Source organism: Limulus polyphemus, unplaced genomic scaffold, assembly GCF_000517525.1.
Source record: "Limulus polyphemus unplaced genomic scaffold, Limulus_polyphemus-2.1.2 Scaffold395, whole genome shotgun sequence".
Lineage (NCBI taxonomy): Eukaryota > Metazoa > Arthropoda > Merostomata > Xiphosura > Limulidae > Limulus > Limulus polyphemus.
In genome coordinates, this window is record NW_013666005.1 from 601,023 (window position 1) to 611,062 (window position 10,040).

General features: G+C 32.4%; 1 protein-coding gene across 1 annotated transcript in view; it reads left to right on the forward strand.

Annotated features, from left to right (window-relative positions):
- Positions 1–4,652: 4,652 nt before the first annotated feature.
- Positions 4,653–10,040, forward strand: part of LOC111085448 (cilia- and flagella-associated protein 44-like) — a gene marked incomplete at its 3' end in the record, with an annotated part of 13,413 nt that continues 8,025 nt past the window's right edge. The window contains exons 1-2 of the mRNA XM_022384043.1: positions 4,653–4,847; positions 7,032–7,221. Of these exons, the coding sequence (XP_022239751.1) occupies positions 4,653–4,847; positions 7,032–7,221 (385 nt within the window). The remainder of the gene's footprint in view (positions 4,848–7,031; positions 7,222–10,040) is intronic.

Genomic DNA, 10,040 nt, shown 5'->3' on the forward strand with positions numbered 1-10,040 from the left:
GGTTAGGGTGCTCAACTTGCTCGAATCCCCATCCCACCAAACATGCTCGCCCTTTCAGCCGTGGGGGCGTTATAATGTGATGGTCAATCCCACTGTTTGTTGGTAAAAGAGTAGCCCAAGATTTGGCAGTGGGTGGTGATGACAAGCTGCCTTCCCTCTAGTCTTACATTGCTAAATTAGGGATGGCTAGTGCAGATAGCCCTTGTGTAGCTTTGTGCAAAATTCAAAAACAAACAAAAAAACCCTTGACAAGTCAACACTAAGACATGAATTTTTGAAAAGTACAGAAATTCCAAGAATTGACTAGCAAAGAATAAACTGAGCATCCTCCAAAGAATCTTACTTAGAAGAAGCCTGTGTAACATGAGAAAAACAGAATTGTATGCAGAAGGAATTTAAACACAACTAAATAAAAGAACTGGAGTATTTTCCTCAGAAGCATGCATGGAAGCAAGAATACTGAATGTCAGGCCAACAAATATAACTCTTAGAAAATTAAATACAAAATAACCATGACAAAAAAGCAAAAAAAACAGGAAACAATGCATTCATGACAGAGAAGTCCTCACAGAACCACTGATGAAGAAGCAATATCATTTTAGACAAGAGCATGTAGACTGCTTTGATTCTAAGAAGATGGAAACATGTATGAGAAGGCTATTGAAATGAGTGGAAATCTAAAACAGAATGAGATCCTTTGAATGAGTTCTATATATGGCATCCAACAATTCCAAAATGAGTGATAGAACATAGATGCAGAGTGATAATGACAATTAATGTCAGAAGTAACTGCATTAATATTTAAAAGTATGTTTGCAAGCTTGAATAACTTTTTGGAAGATTGATTCATCAAATTAATGAGCTAAACAGAGTAGTGTAACACAATTTACATTTGAAAACCTCAGCTATATTAAAAAGTAAGAATGATTTAAATGATGTCATATATCAATATAATAATATCAAAAAGCATTTTTATTTTATTTCTTTATTCACCAAATCTGTGAAGATAGTTTTCATAAACATGAAACTGTTTAATGCTACTTGTAGACTCCAATACCAGCTGGTCCAACTTGAAGAGAAAACTAATAAGCTAATGAAGTTTTTTGATGCCAGACTTCATTTGTTAAAACTAGAAAAACTACAGTTAGAAGCAGATCTTAAGCATGCTGACCTAAGGTAAGTCAGAGTTTGCATCTCAAGTAAAATTTATTTTATTTTGATAATCAATAAGTTACCCAATTCAACCTTTCAAAAAGGTTAGTAATGTGGGATTTAAATCTATAAAACGGTTGTATTTAAAAATAAACAATATGAATTACATACAAGTCTGCAAGTTAAAAACACAACAACTTTCTAATGGTTTTATTGAGAAATTAAACCTTGAGAAGCATACATTTCTCTTTTTGTTGATCACTAATTTCACCCCCCAGTGGCACAGCGGTATGTCTATGGACTTACAGCTTTAGAAACTGGGTTTTGATACCCGTGGTGGGAAGAGCACAGATAGTCTGTTGTGTAGCTTTGTACTTAACTTCAAACAAACAAACAAATCACTGATTTCAGTACTATAGACATTTGATTCTACAAATTTATTATGCTCAGAGTAAATTAAACTGGCTTTCTAATACATATGCTTCAATTTACAAATAGTAATCATTTTTGCAAACACACACCAATGGTTACAGAATCAAAATAGTACTAGTTTAATATTTTAAGGTATTTTGAAAGTCTTTCAAAATCAGATTTGGGATTGTTTAGGTAATTTTTCTTATGTAATTTTTATTTTTTATAAACATGTGACAACTAGTTGATGTTACAAAAAAATTATGAATATATTTGGCGTGTATACATCATTTCCCAGTACTACATACATTAACAATTTTAACTTTTAACTGACTGCTTTATCCTTTAGTTACTTAATTTATTTATCAATTAGACCTGTTAGAATTTCTGACATACAAATTCAGATTTCTTTCATTTGATGAGATTTTAACATGTCTAACGTTTTGTAACTTTTTAAAAGTTATTTATGACTTCAATGTTGTGTTTTCTTAAAGATTTTCTTAAATCTTAAATGTATGCATTAAAAAAGTACTTTGTACACATATCTTACGGTATTTAAAACTTCTCGCTTTTCTTGATTTTTCTGAGACATCTTGTTTTGTAGAGTGCTTTCTTGCTGTTCAAATGTTTTTAGAAGACAAATCTCCTTGAAGAGTGTCATAAGTCTGCACATAAAAATACAGAAAAAGTAATTAAAAAACTGACACTAAAAACATTAGTGAATATCGCATGGCAATTACAAGTGACATGTAATACTACATTTTTACATAATAATTAGTTAAACTTGACAATAAGTATTAAAAAAATATGATATAAACAACATTACTCCAAAGTAGTGTATACCTTGTTACAGAATTAGTAATATTTTCCACTGATGGGTTATGTGATACCTTGTGGTATATATCCTGCTATATTTTTTCACTGTACTAGGAATCACACACACAAATATTTTATTGATTACTGTAGGTTGTGTAAAGAAAATGTAGAAATTCCAGAATATTCAGTGAAAGTTAAACCTTGTGGATGTAATAAATTTTACTCTACAAATACATTGAGATCATTGACCACTCAAAATAATAATCTATAGAGTGTTCAACTAGACTGATGGAAGTAAATGTATTTCAGTGCATGTATAAATATTAAATAATAATCACTTAATTGACTTTGATTCTGCCCGAGTTGAAACAGGTTCCTGGATTATCTTTGCACACCCAAACATGAGCTGAGTCAAAGAACACACACACACACATGCACATACACTAACTGACCACTTCATTAGAACTTCCACCCAATATTGGTAAATTGAACTATCTTTTGGTGCAATAATAGCTCGAAATGAGTGTAAAAAAAGACTGTAGGATGCTTGACTATACCTTACTTGTGCAAAAGCATATTCAGTATTTTCTGTCTTATTTAGTTAGGAAGGTGAACATTTAATGTTCACTAACAATTTGTGTAGTTTTAATGATAGAATAATGATCAAAGAATGTGGTTAAATTCCTTTGGCTCTAACTACCTATTATTCTGGGTCACTTGCCTGTGGTGTCATATGCTCTTTCTCATGGGAAATACTGTCATAAAGCAAAATATACTATGTAAAGGTGGACAACCACACGTTTAGCTAAATAAAAATATATGCAATCATAGAAATATAACAAATAACACATTAAGCCATTTGTTAAAAATCTATAAAAGGCAGTCCTTGGATTCCAAGTAATTTGGACTAAAATTACTTTGTCTCCAGAACTGTACTGAAGTGCACCAACCTGAAGCAATTTACAAACAGATCTTAAACTTACCATAATAAACCAAAGAACCATGATAATGGTGTGGATATATTTTACGGCTTTTATCTAAACTCATTTCTGCATTTTTTATACTGCCCAAATACACAGCACACAAGTTAATCCTTTATGTTCTGAATACTAACTTGTATTTCAAAATTTTTTTAGTTTTGTATGCTGATCAAGAATAGTATCGAGCAGAATTTGTGGAAAATCCCAGTTTTCTGCTATATTGGTGGCACAACTAAACCAGAAATGTTACCTAATTCAAGAAACTACTAGATATTCTTAAGGCAAATATGGTTTCTTTAAACACAGTGGCCATAGAATGTATTTGTACAAAATAATTTTATCACAATTTCTGGTCATATTAATTATATCCATACATTATTCTGTTAAATATGAAATATTTAAAATACACTCAATCAACATTTAGATTTGAAACTAACTATCAGCTGAAAGTATGAAAACAACAAAATGATAATTTTGGTGGTGGTTAAATTTAAAAAAATTAAGGAAGTTACCTTTAAACCTCTGAATACTGCATAAGTTAACTTGTCCGGTAAGTTTACAGTACTGATTTTTAGATAACCAAAGGCTGAGTAATTAGAGTTTAGAAACTTATAAAGATCATCATTTTATAAATTGGTGAAAAGCTTAGCCAACAATAATCATATTTCAGTACACAAATAACATTACAGCTAGTTAGTAATTATACTCATTATGTCATAAGGAATACCACACCTGTTTTTGATACACAAAAATGAAAATTCAGTAAATAGGCTATTGTGTTTTATCAAGGAACTCATATGTTGGAAGTGAAAGTCAGTTTTCTTATTTATATTTCTTCGGTGTTAGATGAAATTGTATTTCTCAAGAAGGTCTGTGAATTATCTGTCAATCTCAATCTAATTGAAAGCTTACTGTATAAATTTCTATGGCAAGAGAGAGATTGAAAATTTGAAAAGAAAACAAGTAGGAAAAGTTATGTAAAACTGAGAGAATTTTGGAAATCTTTGTCAATGGCTTGAAGACTTAGAAAGAAAACATAAAGAATGTGATAGAAGTTTGGAAGAACAGCAAGAAATGTTTGTAGAGGAATAAACTAGAAAAGTATGAAGCTGTTCAGAAAACCACAGAGTCTAAGGTTCCCAAGTATTATTCTCTTCAATGAAAGCCTTACTTCAGTAACAGTATTAGCTTCTTTGACTTTTGGAAGTCATCAATGAAGTAAGAGTTTGTTCAAAACTACAGAAAAAAGACACTTCACTACACAGCAGTAGTGAGGAAGATATCGATGATCCAATGCCTCCACGTGGTCATGATGCCAAGCACCCACCACATACACATCCAAGAAAAATAAAGGCTGGAAAAACTTTGATGTCTTCCAAGTGGATGCCCATGATTTTTTACTATGATAGAGAAGTTTCGTCCCAGGAATCAGAAGACAAGGACTGGGACTCAGACAGTGAGAGAGAATGTTGGGTTCAGGATGTCGAGGTAAGTGGTGATGAATTGTCAGGGGAGGAGGGTGGAGAGGAGGAAACGCTTGCTTCTTTTCTTCCACATGAGGCTACCCATGCACCCCTTGTATGGACTGATGGTTACAATTTTCAGCCAGATATTCATAATTTTGATAGGTAGCATTCAGATGTAACAGAGGACTGGCCTCATGGTGATGATGCAAAAGAACCTGAATATTTTGAGTCCTTCTTTGACCAAATATTGATGTCATTTATTGTCACAGAAACCAACAACTATTACAGGGATAAGTCATGCTAAATGCTAGTAAATTGATATCAAGAGCATAGGCCACCCATCCCTCCACTTCCTCCAACATCTTGTCTCGCTGTCACTCCTACTGAGTGCCGCTGGGTTTGCCGACAGCTGTGAGTATGCTGTATTCACGACCTCACCACAGCAAAACAAAGGTAGACAAATTATGTTTTTCTTCATGGCCCATTGCTCTGCATATTCTTCTTGAATTCTACAAGAACAAAATATATTTTTAGCAACCTTAATTTTTCGATGTTTATTGTGCACATGAGGATATCATTAAATTCCCTTTGTCTCATCTAAGTGGTTAAAACTATGCGACAAAACATTCTGTGAAGTATATGATGAAAATAACAAAAATACAAATAATACAGAGATAATATGAAGGATTCTACTTGGTTGCATGTTCCATTCTCTGACATATTTTAAGAAACGAAGGAACACAGGAAGATACAGCACAGAAAGTTATAAATAAGGTAATAAAGCATCACTTGAAATAGAAAATATCAACTGATGCCTTTAATATGTCTTAGTCAAGTGATGGAAATAATTTGATTTCAATTGATTATTTTATGAAAAGTTTGGAGGAAAATATTGTACAAATCTACAATGCTGAAATTTTCATGTCAAAATTTTTCAGTGAGTTTGCCTTGAAATAAGGAAAGCCAGTGAAACTAATTGAAGTCAAAAACTTAAAGTCAAATTAGTACTGATTGATGAAATGTGCAATATCTTGAGAGTAGTGAAGGACAACAGCTTTCAATTCTTTTGAAGTGAAGTTTTAGATTAATTTAACAATGCTTTTGGACTTGTTAATTATGTAAGAGTATGTAAACGAGAATATGAATACATGGGTTCATCATTTGGCATTCTTACTCATGAAATAAAGAACCACAAACGTGAAGGTACAAGTAATGCTGTAATACCTTTTGCATTTGGTTAGGGAATTAAGATACCGTTGGAGTCCTTCTGTGGTTACCATGAGGTTGATTGTGAATCTGAACAAACCTACATAAAATATCTTTTGTACCTATAATATAATACTTTTGCTTTCCATGAGTTTGCCTCTGAGAAGGAAAAAGATGGTATAATATCAGTGGGTGGCAAGTCTGGGTTTTAATACTTTGAGTTGGGGCCATACAACTTAAAGAGATAGAAAAGTACGTCTCCAAAAATGAACTGAAAAGAGAAAGTTTATATTATGTGATATAAAACCAGTGATGTGCAGTACTGTATTTCAAGGGGTAATTTTGCCAGTGGTCAGCCATAGTGACCTGATTCGTAGCTACATGTGGTGAGGAAATTTATCCATTGGATAACTATGGAAATGTTCATATAAGGTTACTTACTGTTCAAGCAAGACATCTGCAAAAAAGTCAAAGTTTGGCCGTAATATGACACCTGATATAAAGCCAGAGGTAGGTATTTAAAAAGGAGCCTAGTAAGAAGAAAAAGAAACCAAAACTCTGAGTATGTTCTTTCTGACTTCTTCTTTTGAAAATTAACAGTTTGGTAGTAATGACAGTAATTTACCATATAAGAACCTTTCAAATGTATCATCATGGAAGTAGAAAAAGAAGAAAAATTTTCCAAATAGGTTTGGTATTGTGATAAGTAAAAAACTGTAAAAACATAACAATGGTTAGAATTGTTTTAGAAACTTCACAATTTTGGAAGGGATGATTATTTTGCACTAACATTTTATTCAAATTATTCTTTTTTTTTGACACTTTACAAACATATTGAGCTTTAATATAATTATAATTATTTTTATAATCATGCTTTGCTGGTTTGGTCAATAGATATGTTATGAGTGCAAGCTTTGATAGATGAGAGCTGGTAATTTTCTGAAATATGAGACTCATTGTTTTTGAAAAATATACATTTCCTGCTATATACGTTTTTCAGATAAAGCAATTAAATATTAATATTGAAGAAAAGAAACAAAGTATTGAAAGCCTCCAGAAACAAGAACATGCTGTTCAACAACAATTTCATGAGCTTATTAAAGATGGACACACATTTGCTGAATTTCTAACATGTGTGTTTAAGAAGAAAATCAGACATTCAAAGAAAAAAGAAATAAGAAAAAATTATGGTATGTGTTCAATATTAAACTATGTAACAAACCTGATCCTTTTTTTAATGTGCAGTATTTTCGATATGGTACATTACCTCTTGTCACATAAATAGCTATTCTCGTTCAGTGCTGCCCTCTATATAGATTTTTTTTTGCATGCCACAAGCCTTGAAGCTCCCACTCATCTTTGAATTCACTGATTCAAATGCATCTTGCATGTAAATTATCATGTAACAACACTCCATTAATAAGAGCGTGACATACTCTTTTGACACAAGTGACTTCCTCTATTTGGATTATAGTTGACTTACCAACAGTATGACCTTCATCCTACCCCTGCATAGATGTCAGTTCCCAGCAACATGGGTTTTGGATGTAGTTGACTTGCCATGTACGATCTATCGTGCCCTCGCCACATCCTTCTCATTTTACCCACTTTTATGTTTTCCAGGATTGAGTTTAATAAATATCATATGGTTCTGATCCCTATCATGCCATAGTTCTCTCCAACTTGGATGTGCTTCTCCATCTTTCCCCCATATATGCAACATCTTTCCACAATGGGCGAAGAGTATACCTGGTACAGAAGTAGTGCGGTCTCTCATTATGATCTTCTACTACAAGGATCTACTCTTTGGGAGCATCCTTTGTATACTTTCAAAGGATGCTTCTTTCATTCCCTCGCACCGGTCCCTCCACCTTTTCACTATGGGATTCTAGCTATTTATGTGAGTGGAGGTAATGTACCATATTCAGAAGTTATAATTTTTCTATGCTGAAATGTATTTCTGACAAGTACTTACCACCTTTCATACTTCCCACCCTTCCTCTCCAAGTGAAAAGTTATTGCTTGATGATTTGCATTTGAATCAGCCGATTAAAAGGTGGGTGGGAGCTTCTGGCATGCAAAAAACTTTTGTATATAGAGAGCAGCACTGAATGAGAATAGCTATTTATGTGAGAGAAGGTAAGTACCTGTCAGAAGTACATTTTCAGTACAGGAAAATTATAACTTTGGTACTTTTCATAATTTTTATTATTTTTGTTAAATGAGGATTACTTACTTTTATGACATGGTTGAAATTTTTTTTTAATTTCATTATCTGTTGTAAAGTGTTTTAAGAAAAACCTGACTTTTTTATTATTCTGATTGCTGTGGCTGTGCTTTGTTGATGAAGAGTATTCTACTCAAATATTTGTCCAGTTAGAATATATTGTAAGTGATAAAAGTATTTCACCAAATTATTAAACTAGTTATGGTACAGTTACCTTCACAGTATGGTATGTTAAGCTGAACTAAATATAGATTTGTGCTTTACCTGATAGGTCCACAAAAAGAAGATTCAATCAAGATTGGGAATTACAGTGTAATGCTAAAAATTCTTACTAATTGAGACTGTTTTAAACAAAATAAAGAACCTGGGAAAAAAGCAATAAAAAATTAACAATCTTTATTAAAACATTCAAAAACAGTGTGTGTGTGTGTGTGTGTGCACTTACTGCACAGACAATGAGCTCAGACAAGAGACTCAGTTGGGTTGTCACATATAAGATTTCTGCACCAGCCTTGCAAGCTTCTTACCTATTCTTTACCTAAGCTTGGCTTGTACTCCTCTTTTTGCCTATCTGCTCTATATAGTTAGGTTTGAAGAAACCTTGTATATATACAATTTGAGTGGTGCTACCAGGTGACATATTATTCTCAGAATACACACTTGAGGCCTTAATCTCTAGGTATTACCAGAACAACCATTGAATGACATTGCTAACTAAATCCTTACACAAGATTGCATTTAGCTATGTTGTCCAGGCAGTAACAAGATATGTTTAACCTTGAGAGTAATAAGGAACAAAGATAATTTGAAACAAAAATTAATTTGATGGCTTTTTTACCATGTTTTATGTGAAACCTGCATGTATTGAGAACAAAGGATGAATATAGAATAAATATTATAACACTACAAGAAAATACAAATCCATGGTATATTCATTTACTACAACAATACAGATATTGTTTTAGCTTTATTATTATTAATTAAATTACTTTATTCAAACTGCAGAACAATTGCCATGGTTTTGTATAATTGATGAAGGGTATTTTACTCAAATATTTGTCTAGTAACAATATGTTTTGAATGATAAAAGTATTTCACCAAAATATTTAACTACAAAAACTTTGAAATGTACCTTGTCCAAAAAACATCTTATTCTGGGCCCTTTCTTGGTCATTTGGTCATCCTGTTTTGTACTTATAAAAAATTAAATTACAAAAATATTGTTATAGGTCAGAAGAAATTGGTCTACCAATAGTCAAGTTTCATGTGTATACAGTTAGATGTCTGTTGCTGTGTTTTAGCTGTTTTATTCATTTTGAGTGATAATGTTGTTTCTTGCTTTAAACTTCATGCTATCTTATCTTCACTTTTACAACACTATGTTATATTTTGAATCTTCTCATGATTTTTGTTTTCACAACTGGTTGTCCTGTCTACCATTTGTGATCTCAGGAAAAAGTCCTGTCCTCTACACTCTTGATCATCTCTTGATATTTGGTTTTTGTAATCAAGGAGTGAAAATGTTTTATGGAAAAATAATTGTTACTATTTGTTTAGAACTTGAATGATTATAGTAGTTGTAGGTTTGGTCAAACCACCTTTTCAATAACATTTACCACTTACAAGTATCACAATCACAAAAGATATATATATATATATAATGCTCTTAATTGTATGTACAGGCCAAGTGAACAGGACCACAAGTGCCCCACGGTACCCCCCCCCCCCAAACGCCTTAATCTGGCACTGTTCCAGGATTTATATATTTGTATATAGAATACT